Source organism: Panicum virgatum, chromosome 7K (genome assembly GCF_016808335.1).
Source record: "Panicum virgatum strain AP13 chromosome 7K, P.virgatum_v5, whole genome shotgun sequence".
In the NCBI taxonomy this organism is placed as follows: Eukaryota; Viridiplantae; Streptophyta; class Magnoliopsida; order Poales; family Poaceae; genus Panicum; species Panicum virgatum.
In genome coordinates this window covers 11,884,273-11,903,852 of record NC_053142.1, presented here as the reverse complement: position 1 = coordinate 11,903,852, position 19,580 = coordinate 11,884,273, and the positions used below count along the sequence as shown (strand labels likewise).

The window sequence follows — 19,580 nt, the reverse complement described above, 5'->3', positions numbered from 1 at the left end:
CCATTCTGTAGCTGGCCCTAGACCCGCAAGATAGAGACAGTGAGATAGAGAGGGTATGGGAGGGGTGAGTGAGAAAAGTATTCATTGAGAAAATAGGTCAAGATTTCTGGAAAATTGGTAAAATGTGTAGAAATTCATAGGAGTATCCAAAAATTTCAAATCCAATTTTGTTAGATACCTGGAACTGAACTCTATTGCAATGGATAATTTTTTCCATGTAGTTATATTTCTATTTTAGCTGTATAATTAAATTTTCAGTTTTGTTGTAATTGCAATAAATTCAAATATAATTGTCCAAAAATTAGTTTAGGAATTTTAACATGTATGTCATGCATAGAGATAACTACAGTAAAGTTTCTAGTAATATTTCATGTCTCTATATTTTTGTACACTTTAGATAATTCTATTGTATTATTAAATGCATAGTAAATATGTTGTATGTACAAAAATTACAAACAATTCACATTAATTGTAGAATATTATCTCATATTTGAATGTAAATTATTTTTGTTTAGAAACTGCTTTAAATTTAGTGAATGTAATTCATTTCGTCATAAAAATTTGTTAGATGGCACGTGACTGGATATACGCTCCGGATCGAACTACCCTAGCGTTCCTCGTTGGTCTCCTTGAGTTTCTGCGTGCATGCCGGAACGTTAAAAGAAATTTCATATCGTGCCTATGCATTGACTGCAAGAACGTGAAGAAATTTTCTGATACGAAGAAAATCCACTTGCACATTCTAAGGAGGTGTTTCAAGGCAGGGTATACATGTTGGACCGAGCATGGGAAGAAGGAATCATGGAGGATGATGCAGACGATGATGATGAAGATGTTTGGAATAATGTGGTGATGGATGATGGCATTCAATTTGATGGCCCTACGACTAATGTGTCGGATGAGCCTCAAGTGGAAACCAATCTCGACCAGATGTTGCGTGAGGGTGGCCGTGACCTGACCGATGAAAGGGACATAAAGAAGTTCAAGCGGTTGAAAGAGGATGCAAGGAAACCTTTGTATGCATGGTGCAACGATGGAGACTCGAGGGTGCACACGACACTGTCACTGCTGCAGTTGAAGGCCAGAAATGGGTGGTCAGACAAGAGCTTTGGTGAACTACTTGGTGTCGTAAAGAAGTTGCTCCCCGAGGAGAACGCACACTACTATAGAAATCTAAACCAAGGCGGGCATAATGGCTTAACCGAGGTGGTTTTTGCAACCGTCTCGGACACAAGGCCATGGTTAATCGTGACCTTTACCGAGGCGGTCATGTAACCACCTTGGTTAATAGTTTAACAGAGGCGGTTTTTTGTGTAATGCAACCGCCTCGGTTATTAAGTATTAACCGAGGCGGTTTGTTTAAAAAAACTGCTTCAGTTAATACATATTAACCGAGGCAGTCAGTCATTATTTGCACGCCTCAGTTAAGGTTTTCCAAAATAAAAAAAAAGCTTACTTCATTTCGAATTTGAATCTGAAAACAAATTTGAAAGCACATACAAATTAGAAAATACATGTATGAAGGATAAACACACACACACACTGAGTGAATATATTAATTACATTCATGCATGTCACACACTGAGTTCACAAAATCACATCAAATGTTCACTAAGCACCTACTCGAAGAGGTCCGGTAACTTGTAGTCGTTCAAGTCGAGGTCGGTTCTCCAATTGCGTAGCTTCACGTACTTCTCCTCCATCACTAGCTCGCTCTTGGCATAGAAGAACTTTCCATCAACATGACAACATTCGTCGGTGACAACCTTACAAATGTCGGATACTGTTTGAGTGATTGTTGAATTGTCCACCATTGACCTTCGCCACCATGCTATAGATTTTTTGAGCTACCGCCAGCTCGGTTGTATGCTTCGCAAGACCCGAGGCACGCACAAGCATAGTATCCACACAAGACCGAGCCTTCAGGTTGCTTGGCGCACTGCATGCATGTAACACATAGTCATTAGAACACATAGATAGCATGCATGATGTAGTAGCACATACAATTCTTCATACGTACCGGGAATTGTCGCCTAATGCGCAATTTTGTGCCATGCTTCTGCTTCTTATGCTCAGACCTCCGATCATAGCAATCGGGGTCTTCCATGTATTTCCTGTAAGCACTGTATGCCAACCACTAGTGTCAACAACAAATTTAATATACACTTTGAGTGCATAAAAGAATCTGTCGTCACTTACTATCGTAGACAGAATTCAAAATCCTTGTACCCTTTCTTGTTCATGTTGCACAAGGAGTCGAATATGACAACCTTTCCATCCCGAGGATAGATGCAAAATACATCCCAATGGCCCATGATGCTGTTGACGCTCCTTAGCGCCCCAATTTATGTACCGCAAGCGCACGGATCATGGTAGCTTTTCCCTTAGAGTACTCCCCCAAGGTTTATCAATCCGTTGACGGACAAAGAACTACCTAAGGTTTTCAATCTAATCTAACGTATCTATCCTAACATGAAGCATGAATTGCACATAAAGAGTAAACCTTTGATAGATATGAGTGTTGTGTAAATATTGATCTCATCCATGAACATAGGTGTAACCATAGCAAAACCAAAGACATGACTAGGCCTATCGTCATCTAGTTGTAGTTCAAGCTAATGAGCAAATAAATCATGCATCTCAAGCAATAGCGTCTTTAAATCAAAACCTCCAATCCAACCCCTCGGGAACCCCCCTACTCAGGCCACGCCCTGTCACGATGCTCCCTTTGGACAAAAGCATCCCGAAGCACGCTAGACATGTCGAACCCCCTTGGGTAGATCCGGTATGAACACCTAGCCACCATAGCTACAAGAACACCCCATGCAATCTATCTCGAGAATATATCTAGGAATAAGCGCACCCAAGGCAAGAACGAAATAAAAAAGGAGAGACATGATCGCTAATAGATTCGGAAGACATGATTATCATTACTCACATAATAGATTTGTTTAGATCATCACCGCCGTGTGCACACCATCGATGAATCCAACTAGCTCATGAACTCCGCCATGGCACAACCACGCAAGGAGGCCATGGCGGCTAGGGGTGGCCTAAGCCATCTCCTAGACAACTTCGAAGACTTACGGCGGCTGTCGTCTCCCTCCGGTCTTAGCCCTAGGTTTTCGTCGAGTTCTGGGTGGATGGATGCCGCGAGTTGAATAAGGTACGAGCTATTTATGAGTCGAGGAAGCCACCGGTCGAAGGGGAGGCCAAACCGCCTCGGAAACGGGCTAGGCCGGCTGGCTCATAGGCCTAGGCCGTCCGGCCTACCCTCTTTCGGGTCCGCCTCGGTCTCATCTTTCACGTGTAGACTCCTCGCATCTTTTAGAGTTTATGTCCTTCACAATTGCACCCCTTTGGACGTCGTTATCTTGGAGATATCTTCGAGGAAAAGATACGATAGGGAATCCTTCCTTAAATCTTCATTTGCTTTGCTTAATCCCGAAGTATCTTGATCTCATCTTCGTGGACTTGGTCCTTTGGGCTCTCTTGGAGGATGGATGTGCATGAATGGGCTTCGAATCAACATGGGCTTTGGTCCTTTCTTTGGGCTCTGGCCTTCGTCTTTCTCCGTGTTAGCGCTCGATCACAGGCCTCGTCATTTCATGCTCCAAAATAGGCCAAAAACCTGCAAAAATGAAGTTCCTCCAAAATATATGTGCAAATGTGAAAATGACCAATAATTAGGCCGGGGTTAGGACAATTAGTGATTTTAATATTAAATTCATTCCATTATCAAGGATAAACAAGGGATAAAATGGGTACTTAAGGAGCGCCAACATTCCCCCCATGCTTAAACCTTGCTCGTCCTCGAGTAAGTCCAGGAGCTTTGCTTATAAAGAAATCAGCGTTGCCCCTCAATGTCTTCTCTGTACTTAGTCATACATAACAAGACATATTGCTCTCTCAAGTATTTAGCATTTAAGTTCATGTTGTGACCGGCTACTTTTTCATTATGGAAGATTGACTAGCAATTAAAGAACAAGCCACAATAATAAATAAATGCCATGCTCTCAAACTTAAGCGAACTTCAAATCTTTACCTTGTTTCATCGTAAAGAGTTTTCAAAAGAATGCATATCAAACATAAATGAGGTTCTCTTGCAAAAGATCATGGAAACACTCATCTCATCAAGTCGCTAAAGCCTACATTAGATTGTCTTCAACCTATTCTACTCATATATAAAAGTGGAAGGCTTATGTGGAGCTTGGTAGGTAAAAACAATCCTAGCAAAACATTATACTTGAAATATTATCAAACTAAGAGAGATCTAATGGAATTACCGAGACCAGTCAAAAAGGTGTAGCGAAAATTGCCTCTCATGCCATATTTCAATATAATGTTTTGGCGATTAATGACACACACAACACTTGGACTAATATATGTGTTAAGATGATCATTATCAGGCTTATAGGTCCAAGGGATGAAAAGATACAAAACCCCGAAGAAATCAGGTCGAAAGGACCAAGACAGAGGTAATTTGCACTCACCGGTTAAACCGACGTGAGGCAAATTTCATACACCGGTGCAATGAGTTCAGAGAAGACTCAGTCAGCAGAGTGCACCGGATGAACCGACGATGCGAAAAATGATGGCGTCGGTGCAATGGACCCAGAAGAGGAGCCTAGGGTTTAGCGTCGGTTGAACCGACGATGCCTGAAGGCAAGTGTCGGTGCAGTTGTCCAGAGACTCCATTTTTGGGGGTTTTCTGAGCTTACATACACCGGTTAAACCGACGATGAATTCAAGAGCGTCGGTGCAATTGATCAAGTAGCCGTTGGAGCAGTAACGGCTAGTTGCTGGGAAAATGCACTCACCGGTTAAACCGGCGATGACGATTTTCCTGAGCGTCGGATTAACCGGCGCTAAGGAAATTTGTCAGCTTTTCTTAACGGCTAGGTTTGGAGGGTTGGGCTATATATATCCCACCCCATGCCTCATTTGGTGTGTGCTTGAGTTGCTGAAGCCTGCTACACTTGAAGAACATCTCCAACCACCTTAGAGCTTCATTGTACATCATATAGGCTTAAGCACACTTGTTAGAGTACTTAGTACTTGATTAGGCTTAGTTCTTGAGAGAACTAGCTTGAGTGAAAGTCTTGCTGCGGCAAGCATCTTGTGTACTCGTCGTGTGACCCTCCGACTTGGTGTGGAGAGGCAACGACACTTTGTGCGGGGAAGGAGACCCCTCTTGGTGAGAAGCTCCGATAGTGAAGACGGTTTATCTCATGCAAATAGATTGAGCCCTAGGATAGAAAGCGATTAGCGACCCTATTCACCCCCTCCCCCTCTAGGGTCGGACACCCGGTGATCCTTACAAAAGGCCATTGTAAAATAATGTTGGAGAGGGAGGAAGATGAGACACACACATTTAGATAGGTGGACATGTGCAAGTGGCAAATGGATGATCCCGAGACACAAATGATGTTCTCATTATCGGATTGCACATGGTTGGAAGATTTGAGTATGGAATAATTCTTCAAAGTAACTTGGAAAATTAATGAAGCCAAAAAGAACTAAGGAGCATTTTATTCTTCTATTTTTTTCTTTCATTTTTCTTTTTTTCTCCATTTTTATTTTTTTATTTTTCTCTTTCTTTCTTTCTTTTTTTCTTTCTTTTTGCTCCTTAGAACTTTTGATAACATAGAATACTTACCCAGTCATCCCCCCATGCTTGAACGAATGCTCGTCCTTGAGTATGAATAGTGGGAGAACCAACTAGCTAGGGTAAGTATCTCAAATTTACCTTCTTCTTCGTTGAACCGCTTGAATTGGTGTGCGGCAAGGATACACCCATTTCCCTGGATCTTCTTCATGGCTTGTAAGATGTACTGTCCTTTTCTGTACTTGATCTCGCTTTGCATTCTAGCTAGGACTTTGATTCTTTGCAGCTTGTCCAAATCCACCTGGCTAGGGTGTGTGTCGATACATCGTACCCAATAATGGCCCTTTGGGTAATATGCATAGGAGATAGGTAGATAATATTTTCCCCTAGTTCCTTGCATACATATGATTGCATCCTGTAAGCACAAGTCGTTGTCATGGCATTGTTAGTTTGATCGTAATGAGCATATCTTCAGCGATGCAATAATCACTTACAGTGCAAAAAGGGTGACTTGTGCGATGTCGAGGTCCTTGCGCCGTAGCAGCCTATGCATGTCGTGGAATTCAACGGTGAATAAACAATCATCTTCAAAGTGGAAGTACTCCTTGGGGGGGCCTGACAATGAAATCCTTCATTCCTAACTGAGTAGCATGCATGTACCAGAGATGGAACCTCCAGACCTCTCACGGCTCGTCCTAGACCAGCTGGCCCGAGGGCAATATGAACTTGCCATTCTCGAAGATGTTGGGGCAATCCGGAGTAAGGGGCCAGACTGATGGTGGTGTTCGCGGCCTGTAATTTAGACAAGGAGGAGTGGAAAAGTCAGTTAGCATCATCTCTATTGACCACGTGGGGTTGCCATTATTAGCATATAGACCTTTTGAACGTCGTTGAGGACTTGAACTCTTCTGCTATGTTGAACGCCGCCCATTCCTCGATAGTGAGGTGGGCGGGTTTGTCCTCATCTTGCGCTAGAGGCTTCTTAGGCATAGGAGGACATTGCCTTGTGCCCGTTGGACCGCTACTTGGAGGTAGGGTTTCATTACCTGTTGTACCCCCTGTACCTCCTTCTGGTTTGCTCGTGTTGGGAGGGGGCGGGCTATGTCCAGGACTGTAGCCGTGGGCGCCAGCATTGCTGTTGCCATCACCGTCATTGTCATCACCATCGTTGTCGTTGTCGTCGTCACTTGGGCCACCCGGAGGAGACAACAACAGTTGCGAGGCTATTGACGCCAGCTTCTGCTTTTCCAAGACAATATCTGCCTTGTTCCATAGCACGCGAGAGCCGATAGCACTGCCGATGATTGTGGCTCCTTCTTCAGTGGGAAAGTCAAGTTCATCACTGTCGAAAGTCATCGGCCGTCCATGCCATGTCCACCAAGGCATACTCGGGCGGGATTGGCTTTCCCTGGTACCTGGCTTCAGGGTCGGGTGGCTGTACGAATCCCTGCGCCATAGTCTTCTTCCTCCCCGTCGTGCCTGAGGGCACCTGTAGCATGCCAAGTGTTGGCACCTGTAGCATGCCAAGTGTTGGCTCCGTGATCTCATTGGCTGGGTACCTTTGGGGTTGTGAGGTACCCTACGACATCTGCTCTTGTGGCAGCAAGCTAGCCCGGATGAACATCTCCGTCCTTAGCTCCACCATCTTGGGGTCGGTGCTCGTGAAAGCTTCTTGTATCGTCCCCATGATAACTTCTTTCATTGCCTCATCTCTGCCTTGCTGGATGAGCCCTTCCACGTGTTGACGCAAAAATCCCACCGGACGGATATCAGCGTTCCACGTACACTAGGACCGGGGAGATCTACTTTGCTTTATCGTACTGAACCCAGATCGGCGCGTGTGGTGTGCTATGGCGTGCTAGTCAGTTTGACCATTCAACTGACAAGGTGAAGATGATTCTTCTGAAGTCAAAAGCAATCGGCCGATCAGGCCGAAGTGATCCTGGCACGGCAGCGATGATGATGTAGCCATATAAAGCGCAATAAACGAATAATCATCCATGAGGCCAATTCCAGCATCCTGATGAAACTAAGCAGTTCATCGGCTATCCGAACAGATCTATCCAGTTGATAACAATAAAGCTCGAAAGCTATCGGCTAGAAATCCGATAGGAAATAGAGCGCCGTTGAGCTCTTGATCCACTACGAGTAGAGCCATAAACCAATAAAACTTCGACTAACATAACTATCAGTATTTTCTATATGAAACGACAGCTAGCGATGCATCCGAAAGTTGCAATCTAGAAATAATACCAGCAAGAGGTTAATCTGAACTTCACCAGCCGATAAATCTAATCACAGCAGAACTTGATTCTAGTGGCACTTGAAAGCAACCAAGATTAAGATACAACAGGCTGTAGAACAGTCTATCATCTATTTCAACAAGATAAAGCTAATTAAAGTAATCTGAACAGCTAGACGATATATTCAAGTAGGATCAGCCGATGTGATCTTAATCGAGGCTAGGATAACTGTGATTCTACCACATCTAGTAAGAGATGACCATGCTCACTAGACTGGACAAAATCGATAGCTGGTGAATACCGTAGATCCAGACAGAAGCGATGTGCCGCCAGTTGAAGATCCAAGGTACTCGATAACTAGTGGATAAGAACCAGACTCAACGACAGCGATACGCTCGGAAGTTGAAATTTGGGATATCCAGTGACGGTAACTTACGGCGAACTGGAGATCGAGGCGATGCAGCCTAGCTTGCAAAAGAACTCATCGAAGATCTACATTACTCCTACTGCTAGGGCAAAAAGGTAAAGGTACTGGAAAGGTAGATGTGTTTTGTTTTGATCGACGTGATAAACTCTTCCACAATGGACGGTGTACATATTTATAGCCAAGACAACCTAGCCGGCTACGGCACATCAAACTTGCTAGAGAAGAAATATGTAAACAAACTAATATTAAGATACGTAGATTCTAATTTCCCTTCTATAGAATCCTTGCTATTGAAGCTTCTCTGATTTGGCGGCGGAAAGATTGGTCTGCATGCATGACTAAGCTCGGATCCCACGCTGGAACTTACCTTCTTTACTTTAATCACCTGCGCACCCACGTGATGGCTTGGCCTCTCTGCATGTGGTTTCTTTATTGTGCTGATATCTTCTTATCTAATGATGGAAACGGATAGCAGATATCTGAATTATCCGATATCCGTATTCGATTAAACATCAATATGGATATCCGTATCCGTATTCGAATTTAATGTGGTAGTAAAGTGGATACATCCGAATCCGATTTTCATTGGTTTTCTCTATCTGATTCCACATCCGTATTCGACAATATGCGACACTATCCATATCCGTTTTCATTCAAAAACTATTTACAAAATTATATTTACTTCTCACCACCCATATTACTAATTTTTATAATAAAAGATATAAAAAGATTAAATTTACTTTTAAATATTCTTATTTTATCTTAAAATCACTTCTATATTTTTTACTTATATATAATAAAATTATGTATATGTTCCACATAGTCAACACAAAATTCAATGACCTCCTCTGTGACGTAACCCTTCGCAATGCTTCCTTCTGGACGAGCCCGATTACGAACGTATTTCTTTAGGACTGCAAAGTATCGTCCAAAAGGGAACACATTATAAAGGAAAACAGGACCGAGAATACCAATCTCTTTGACCAGGTGAACTAGAAGATGCGTCATAATATTGAAGAATGATGGAGGAAATATCATTTCAAGACTGACTAAACTTTGGACAACATCCTCTTGTAACCTGCTTAAACTCGATGGATCGATTGCCTTCTGAGAAATTGTGTTGAGAAATGCGCATAGCTTTATGATTGTTGCTTGAACATTAGCTGGTAGAATACCTCTAAGTGCAACTGGAATCAATTGCGTCATCAACACGTGATAGTCATGGGACTTTACGTGTGCGAATTTCTTCTCTTTCAAGTTCAGTAGCCTCTTTATATTCGAAGAGTAGCCTGATGGGACCTTGATACTGTTCAAACAGTCGAACATACTTTGCTTCTCTTCCTTACTAAGAGTGTAGCACGCAGGACCTAGATAATGACGTCCTTTATCCCTTTTTTCTGGATGTAGGGCGGCCCGTTGTTTCATATGTTGAAGATCTTGCCGCGCTTCCAATGTATCCTTTGGCTTACCGTAGATACCAAGGAAGCCTAGAAGGTTCACACAAAGATTTTTTGTTAGGTGCGTCACATCAATTGCGTGGCGGACGTCTAAGACTTCCCAATAAGGTAACTCCCAAAAAATACTCTGCTTCTTCCACATAGGTGCACTTCCGTCATCACTCTGCACTGATCTGCTGTTGGGTCCTTTTCCGAATACTACTTTTATATCTTTGACCATTTCAAACACCATTTTCCCACAACGGTGCCTAGGCTTGGTACGATGATCTGCCTTTCCATCGTAGTGAGCATGCCTCCTCCTTAATGGGTGCTTGATCGGAAGAAATCGACAATGACCCATATACACGATCTTCCTACAGTGCTTGAGGTACATGCTGTCGGTTTCTTCTAAACAATGAGTGCATGCCCTATGACCCTTATTGGATTGTCCGGAGAGGTTACTTAGTGCTGGCCAATCGTTGGTGGTTACGAAAAGCAATGCACGCAGGTTAAAATGATCCTCTGCGTGCGCATCCCACATACGAACACCCTCATCTTTTCACAACAATAGAAGATCCTCAATCAGTGGTTTCAGCTTCATACACAACCAGGGAGGAAGGTTGTATATACAAAGTGTCACAGGCCAGGTACTATGGCCACTGCTCTGCTCACCGAAAGGATTCATGCCATCCGTACTTAAGCCGAACCTTATATTCATCGCATCATTTGCAAATGTTGGGAATGTTCTGTCCACTTTTCTCCACTGCGACCCATCAGTGGGGTGTCTCAACATATTGTCTTGTTTACGTTCTTCTTTGTGCCATCGCATCAATTTAGCATTCGTTTTGTTCATGAACAAACATTTCAGACGTGGTATTAGAGGAAAATACCACATCACCTTGGCAGGCACCCTCTTCTTGACACGCATCCCCTCAACGTCGCCTGGATCATCTCGAGGGATCTTATACCGGCATGCGTTGCATACAGGGCATGAATCCAAATTTTCATACTCACCTCGATATAGGATGCAGTCATTAGGACAAGCATGTATCTTCTGTGCCCCTAATCCTAAAGGACAAACAACTTTTTTTTCCTCGTATGTTATCTCCGGCAAGGTGTTACCCTCAGGGAGTAAGTTTTTTATAAGTTTCAGCAACTCCTCGAATCCCTTGTCAAACAAACCATTTGATGCCTTCCATTGCAGTAATTCCAATGTGGTACCCAACTTTTTTTGGTCTTGTTTGCAATCAGGGTACAACAATGTTCTGTAGTTCTCCAACATACGCTTCAGATCTCTCGATTCCTTTTCTGTTTCGCAATCTTCCTCAGCTTCACGCAGCATCTGACCAAGATCATCTTCTACAACGTATCCTTCAGTATCTTCTTCAGGCTCACCCATTGCAGTGTCATTGAAAAAGGAATTATAATTGGCTGCAAAGTCAGCAATCATGTCCTCTTCTTCTACATTATTATCCAGCACAATTCCTCTTTCGCCATGCTTGGTCCAAATATAGTAGTTCGGCATGAAACCACTATTGAACAAGTGACTATGGATGGTTCTTGATGATGAGTAATCCTTCTCATTCTTACAGAATTTGCATGGACAACGAACGAAACCGCCATACTTGTGTTTCTCGGCCGCTTCTATGAATTCATGCACGCCATCCATGAACTCCTTTGAACGCCAATCGGCCATGTACATCCATTGTCGACTCATCTGGGTCCACAATATATTTATATACATCATTGTACTGTACAAATAGTTCATTCATACTACCAATTTATAACAATATATTTATATAATTGATAATACATATAACTATAATAAATAGATACTATTCACTTATCAAATAAATTGAAAAAACATATAAATACAATAATTTGATAGTATTCAAATATCAAATAAATTGATAACGTATATAACTACAATAAGATGCTACAAATAAAAATAATTATCACATATATAAACTAAATCAAGTAATAATTGTTTCTAAAAATTAATTGCTAAGTTATAAAGAAAAATAACTAACTTTTTTTCTAAAAAAAAAGCTTGAGATGGGGAGGGGCTGGGGTATTTATAGGCTCGGGCAAAAGGCACTGGTTGATTTCAATGACCCGGTGCTAAAATTAATTCAATAGCACCAGGTCAAGCCACCAACCGGTGCCTTAGGCCCGAGCTCCTGACAGCTGCCACGTTTCATTACCATAGGAACCGGTTATTCCTATAAACCGGTGCCTTTAGCGCCGCCTTCATTTGGTACCGGGTGGTGGTTCAGACCGGTTCCTATGGTGACGCATTGGAACCGGTTGGAACCACCACCCGATGCCAATTGCCCTCCACTAGGTCGGTCGATGGCTAAAGGTACCAGCTGCTGTTACAGCCGGTACCAATCGTACCCATCGGTACCGGCTGCAACAGCAGCTGGTACCTTTGGCCAGGACCGATGGCCCGTTTTCTAGTAGTGTATAGTTTATTTTTGTTTTAACATAAATCTTCCGTTAGCTCTATCTTTTCAACTGTAGCTCTGTTTTAAGTTTTTCTTGTGCTCTCACGATCGTAGCCTCAACTGTGTTCTTTTGATATTTTTCTTCTGTTTAGTGCTCTTTTCTTAGTTGTGCTTGTTTGCTTGTTTCTTGTATGTTTGTACCAATGCTTGTTGCGAGTAGATAGGAACATAGTTTGAGAGCTGTGAAGATGAAGAGTTGCAAGAGCAAGAGTTGAAGACTCTGAGCAGTTATTATATGGATTTAAAGCAAGTATATTCCTTGATCATATTTGTATCCTAATAACATTTATTTTAAGTTTGCATGCATTAATATTGATGGGTACCTATTGTCCTATTTGATTATCTTTGTCCTTGAATAGCTGGGTTCTTTTATTAAAATCTTTTGGGTAGTTTGCTTAGTTGCTGAACAATGATTATGGGTGGTTTATAATAATGCTACTTGAGACATGATTATATATTCTATACTCTTTTGGAACAATATGATGAATTTATGAAATTGATTAAAATCAACTATGAAGCGACCACCCGGGAAAACAGCGCAACCACAAGGACTACATGGCTCTGGTTTTGGCTGATTAATTAGATTTCTCTAGCCTGCTAGTAGCTTACCGAAAGACGCAAGATAGGGGACTAGATTTAAGAGGGGTACTCGGCTTGCCAAAGGGGTTGGTACGCCTACGGGGTACACTCGCTTTGGGGAAGGGTGCACTCGCCTAGCGGCTGAAACCTTAGCGAGCTACAACTTGTTAGAGAATCTTTGTAAAGGCCTCGTAGCGTCCCTATGCAGCCATACCTAAATAAGTGTGGTATTGTGCCTGATCAGCACATGTGTGGTTGGGTTTAAAGCTCTTTGGAACTTTTACGCGACTTGTGTGTAAAGTGTGCAACCTCTGTAGAGTGAAAACTGATATATCAGTCGTACTCATAGTCAAGAGCGGCTCGGACCCTCACATGTCTACTTAATGGAAATCATTGATTAATTCAGTTATTAATTGTTCCACTCCTTGATGATTTTTTTTTACTCCTCATTGATAACTCACCCTTCCCACTTGATTTTTTTTCATTTGCGCCATTCTTGTTTTGCAATTGTTAGACCCCAAATCCTTGCCTATCTTTTGTTTTCTTTTCTGTCCTTGATGACTTCTTGATATCGCTCATGCATCTCCTTTGATGAATAATTTTCTTCTATCTCGATGCATCTAACCTCCTTTTGATTTGTTGGTGATATTTCTTACCCTTACTCCTTGATGTATTTATTTCCAACTTGTCTTTGTAAGCCTAGGTCCTCTTGATATTATTTTCACTATATCCATCTTTCCCATTGTACCTCTTCTTTATCACTTTGGATTCTTTCCCTTGATTAAGAGACTCCAAAATACCTTCTCTACTCTTTTTCTGCTCGTTCAAAATAATTAGATGGTCCATACCATGCCACCTTACCTACGGGCTCCCCAACTCAATTAAAGAATGAAGCTACGAGTTCATTGTGAGGAGTAGTAAGCTTAAGGAGTTGAAGACTACAAAGCATAGAACATCACTACGCCCGAGAAAGAAGAATCGAAGATGCACTTGTCAAGAATGTCGAAGCTTGAAGAGATAGCCCCTGCTTAGGAGGACTCCCTGTAGTGTTAATAACAATGTTAGCTTCATTTGTGTGTTTGTGTGACTAACTCTAGTTTAGGATGCTTGATATGCTTGTTGTTGTGTTTGCTTGATCTGACTTCTTGTAATAATTGCTGGTGATGTCTTGCGGGACTTGTGCCTGCAATGACATTGTCCATCCCTCCGTTATTCTATCAATGCCGCCATATCGTTCTGAAGGAAAGGCAAGTACAGAAGACTTGAAGCCAAATCTTTCTCTCTACCGCAGTCGTGTTTTCCTTCTCATTAAAATCCCTTTATCCTGATCTTTCAGCTTACCCTTAGACTTTGCGAATCTCGGGACGAGATTCTGTTTAAGGGGTAGTTCTGTCACACCTCAAAATTTCAATTTTGGGATGTGAATAAAATTTTAGATATAATTATCCATCTTCTGCATATTTCGAGAATTTTTCAGATTTTTTTTGGAAATTATTCTCATTTTCTATAGAGCTAAATTCATTTAATAGAAAGTTCTAGAATCTTTTTCACGAGATTCAAGTATTTTATTTGGACTTCTCGTGTCCCAAACTATCTCCAGGATTTTTCTTGGAATTTTCAGGATATATTTTTCATAGATTAAAAGATTTATCTGGACTTCTCTAGATTTATTTTATGCTTGAAAATATATTCTAAACGACTAAAATCCTTTCCCTTTTCTTTCTGGATTCAACTTGCTTTGTCCCATCGAGTTCCTTATTCTCTAATCTTTCACATTGATCACGCTCGAAATGAAATCTTATTTCGATTTCGGTATTTTCTGGTGATACTGTTTTGTCATCACCGTCAGCTCCGATGATCTCTAAATCCTATACCCAACGATCTTTATTTCAGTCTGTCTTACCTCTCTCTATACACTTTCTCCGTGACCCAAATTCTACCCGTCAACCCAAATCAATCTCGACCCAACCCAACGCTGTTTATTTCAGTCTGTCTTACTTTCTCTTCGGTCCATAATGTCGAACAGCAAATTTAACCTTGTCGGCCCGTTTCTCCTTTAAGCCCTCGTTCAAAATATTCATCCCAGTTTCAAGAAGTTTGCCGATCAGCCATATTCCTTGTCGCATGTCCAACCTGGACTTAAGGCCGAGTCCAAGCCCTACACGAGCACCTTCCCTTGCCACACACACGTGCAAAAAAAAAAAGGGCCAAGCGCCCAGCCTTGCTCACGCCCCTGTAGTCGCACGCCCCCTTCTCGCGTAGCCCTGCGCCGCCGCCAGTATCTCGAAGAGCAGAGCGCCGCCGCCCCTGGTTCGTCTCGCGTGCCTGCGACTCCCTGCTTGCCCTCCACCTTTCCCAGCGCCGCTGGAAGGCCCCTGCGCCGCCCTTCTTGGAGTGCCGCCACCAGGAACATCACGAGCACCTTGTGCCCCCTTCTTCTCGTCGAATTGCAGGAGCACGAAGCCAAGACCCTGCGCCGTTTCTGCTGCAGCTGTGCGCGCTGCCCCCTGCGCGCATCCGCTCCCAACCAATCTCGCGCAGAACGCTGACTTCCAGGCGCAGTGCTACTGCATGCTGGAGCCGATCGCCCAGGTCTGCAGCGATCTGGCCTCCTGCCCGAGCCCTACGCTTCGCCTGCTGTCATGGCCCTGGGAAATCACGAGCACAAGCGTCCTGCATAACGTCTCATCTCACTCGTTTCCGGCTATGTGTGAGTACCTCGACAGCTTTTCCTTGATTTCCTTCTTCTCTCTTTAATTTCCTTATTTGCCTCCTCTCGTGCCCTTCCTGCACCACAAGGATCGTCACCGGAAGCCACGGTTATGTGCAGATCGCCGCCGCCGTCTCCGAGCAGACCAGCGGCGCCTCCTTCCCGGCGAGATTCCGGCTGCTTCGGTAACTCCCTGCCGCAAGTTAGAGTTGTTGTATCATAGTTTTTGTTTCAAAATAAATTCAGCTTATAGTTTATTTTTGTTTTAACATAAATCTTCCGTTAGCTCTATCTTTTCAACTGTAGCTTTGTTTTAAGCTTTTCTTGCGCTCTCGCGATCGTAGGTTCGACTGTGTTCTTTTGATGTTTTTCTTCTGTTTAGTGCTGTTTGCTTAGTTGTGCTTGTTTGCTTATTTCTTGTATGTTTGTGCCAATGCTTATTGTGAGTAGAAAGGAACGCAGTTCGAGAGCTCTGAAGATGAAGAGTTGCAAGAGCAAGAGTTGAAGGCTCTTAGCAGTTATTATCTGGATTTAAGGCAAGTATATTCCTTGATCATATTTCTGTCCTAATAACATTTATTTTAAGCTTGCATGCATTAATATTGATGGGTACCTATTGTCCTATTTGATTATCTTTGTCGTTGAATAGCCGGGTTCTTTTATTAAAATCTTTTGGGTAGTTTGCTTAGTTGCTGAACAATGATTATGGGTGGTTTACAATAATGCTACTTGAGACATGATTCTATATTCTATACTCTTTTGGAACAATATGATGAATTTGTGAACTTGATTCGAATCAACCATGGAGCGACCACCCGGGAAAACAGCGCAACCATAAGGACTACATGGCTCTGTTCTTGGTTGATTAATTAGATTTCTCTAGCATGCTAGTAGCTTACCGAAAGGCGCAAGAGGGGGGACTAGGTTTAAGAGGGGTACTCGGCCTGCCAAAGGGGTTGCTACGCCTACGGGGTACACTCGCTTTGGGGGAGGGTGCACTCGCCTAGCGGCTGAAACTTTAGCGGGCTACTACTTGTTAGGGAGTCTTTGTAAAAGCCTCGTAGCATCCCTACGCAGCCATACCTAAGGAAGTGTGGTATTGTGCCTAATCAGCACATGCGTGGTTGGGTTTAAATCTCTTTGGAACTTTTACGCGACTTGTGGGTAAAGTGTGCAACCTCTGTAGAGTGAAAATTTATATATCAGTCGTGCTCACGGTCAAAAGCGGCTCGGACCCTCACATGTCTACTTAATGGAAATCATTGATTAATTTAGTTATTAATTGTTCCAAGCTATTTATTTTCAGACATATATTTCTTTTTCATAAATGCGGGTTGGATCAAATCATAGCTTAGTAAATATGTTGTTAATATTCAACTATTAATTAAAATGCTTACGCTTTATCCAGCCAGCCTATATCCTTGCTTAAGCCTTGCATGTCATTTATTTTTCTAATATACTTGCTGAGTACGATATGTGCTCACCTTTACTATAACCACACTGCTCAGAGGAGAAAGTTGCAATAAAACTGAAGATGTTGCTGAGTTCTAGGTGCACGCAACCCCCGGTCGATTGCCTGTGAAGTGTGGTGCCGTCGTTTCCAGGATAAAGCTGTGTATCTCTGATAGACTTTTATTCGTTGTAAGTCTCTTTTATGTGATATTGTTGTTCATTATTCTATTATGACGTCGCTATATGTATGAAACTTGATCTTGACATATATATAGTTATGCATTCGGTTTTCTTTTAAAAACCGGGTGTGACATTGGTCTTGAACACTTTTGATCGTTTGGTTACACAGATTTTATTGTTATGTAAACTGCAGTCTGGCCAAAAACTGTAGTTTAGATATTCTCTCAAAACCACGTGAACATATCTCTTCCATGAAAAAGCTTCAAGACTCAATTCGAATGAAAGAAAATGGTACAGTATATATTTTTCTCTTACACACACATTTCATTATGTTATGTAGTGCTTTGTTTACTTGTTTGGACATACATATTGTTTCCACCGAATGACTGGTGCTCATGCATGCGTCAGCATTGCTAATCATGATGCCACAGCTAACCACCGCGCTGTACGAGCCTGATCGCGTTCTTGTGCCTATATTAGGACAGGGGAGCACAGCAGAAAGGCAATAGCGAGCTGCTGGTCATGCACAATATAGCAGTAGTTCAATATGCCTCAGACTTGTAATAATCAGCTACCTGCAAACGCCAAACAGGCAATTCATCACTTGGTGAGCGTTATTCCAGGGCGACCATTACCTCGCTCAGGCCGCTGCTAGGTCGCCTTTCCTGGCCAGGCGGCACATCTCGGTGGACGGAGGGCCCTGCGTGCTGCCCCCGAACTCCGTCGTCCGCTTCAGGCCATCCTACACTACGTAAAAAACAAAGAAAAGTGACACATATATTAGTGACGTGAAAAATAACCACGTCACTTATTTAATATTGGTGACGGTGAAATTTACAACACGTCACTAATATCATCACCATACATCTAATATTGATATATCAGTGACGTGTCTAGATTATACGCGTCACTAATGACAGGTAACATATCATTGGTGATGGCTTTAGTTGAGACACGTCACTAATATCGCAATTGATTAGTGACGTGCTTTCTCAAATCACGTCACTATTTGGATCTAAACAGCTAAAATAGAAAAAGTATACACACAACCTGGCCCTGGGCCACCACGGCCTTTCACCTGGCCCAAAACAGGCCCCCGCCGCCTCCCAGCCTCAAGCGCCGGGCCTCCTTCCCCACGCCACCTCTCTGCTGGCTCCTCCCTCTCAACCCTAATCCCTTCGCTTCTCCTTCCTGTGCACCGCCGCCCCCTTTGCTTCTCCTTCCTGTGTGCCGCCTACCAAACGCTGCCGCCCCGCCGCCCTCCTCCCTCATTCGGTCCTCCCTAACCGGACCCGTGCCACCCACACTCTCATCTCCCTCTCCCGTCCTGATCTGAATCCTCCATCAATTCCTCTTCTCATATTCGCATGCGTGATGCCATGGCGAGGCCACGCGCCGCAACTGACTTCCCCGCCCAGGAGGCCAAGGCAGCGGCCCCGGCTGCGAGCGGATGATTCCTCCAAGCCTCATGGATTAGGGAGGACGGATCCACAGAAGCGCAGGTGAAGTCGTCCCCACCTCAGCTACTGCCCATCGCTCACCGGGTGCTTTGGTAGGTTCGTTCCTTGATCCCCCCTCCCCCGTCGCCCGTCCCACCTCGAACCCCTGAATCCCTGATCCGCCAATTAGTGTTCATTTTCTATTTTAGACAAACCCTGATCCCTGCACGAACAAAGTCCAGAATCGATGTTGCGCCCAATGTTTCGGAACGGAGTGTTGAGGTCCGTGTGTTTTTACCCTAATTTGTAGATGTAGCATTGCAATTCTCTAATTTGGGGTTGTCCGCTTGAATTCCTGTTATTAGGATTGCATTTATGATTGGAATGCGACTTTAATTGGAGGGATTTGGCTAGAGTCTGCAGTTCATAAATTGTAAGGGTACTTTCTGCCCATCGCTAGGTCATCTTAAGATGTGTCATCCTGGCAATCGGTTGAGGCCTAATTGCAATAGCTGCAGCCTGCAGAAAACCCTTTGTACTTTAGGTGTAATATTAACCCATCATTGATCATTTGGTGGCCCTGTCATGTTTCTGCAATCACGATGTTGTGGAGAAGAGGCACATGCATAATTGTTCATCTGATCATTTTTGGACGATAATGCTAGGAATGGTGAGGTTTTATAGTTAACTGAAGGGTCAACTTGTGTATTGCACTGAGACATTGTAGCCCTTTAGGCTTTCGTTGATCTGAAGTGGCTCAGTGTTAAGAGTGTTGTATATTCTTTGAGGTTCAATTTTTTATTTATTATGATCTAACTAAAATGTCCATTTCTCTTTTAGCCAACATAACATACTCTATCTTTAATTAAGAAAACATATTGTTTCTTTCTCTTAATCAAATTACTGCTTGGTGGTTGTGGTTAGTCCAGTAACAGTTAAGTACACACGGATGTGTCCATTAGGGATGTGTCCAGGGGGTTATGCACACCCTAAACCTCA

At 43.1% G+C, this 19,580-nt stretch overlaps 1 protein-coding gene across 1 annotated transcript; it reads left to right on the top strand.

Annotated features, from left to right (window-relative positions):
* Positions 1–6,978: 6,978 nt before the first annotated feature.
* On the top strand, positions 6,979–16,640 carry LOC120639924. The gene is made up of 4 exons (XM_039915841.1): positions 6,979–7,182; positions 15,040–15,510; positions 15,600–15,695; positions 15,961–16,640. Exons 1-4 carry the CDS (start codon positions 6,979–6,981, stop codon positions 16,078–16,080), a joined length of 891 nt encoding a protein of 296 aa, XP_039771775.1. The 3' UTR covers positions 16,081–16,640.
* The last annotated feature ends 2,940 nt before the right edge of the window (positions 16,641–19,580 follow it).

Excerpts from the sequence above, each read along its gene's own strand:
- LOC120639924 (XM_039915841.1), top strand. The coding sequence starts at position 6,979 with ATGTCCACCAAGGCATACTCGGGCGGGATTGGCTTTCCCTGGTACCTG. Across the intron at positions 15,511-15,599 it reads TCACTCGTTTCCGGCTATGT|GATCGTCACCGGAAGCCACG; the intron begins GTGAGTACCTCG and ends CTGCACCACAAG. Across the intron at positions 15,696-15,960 it reads GCGAGATTCCGGCTGCTTCG|AAAGGAACGCAGTTCGAGAG; the intron begins GTAACTCCCTGC and ends TATTGTGAGTAG.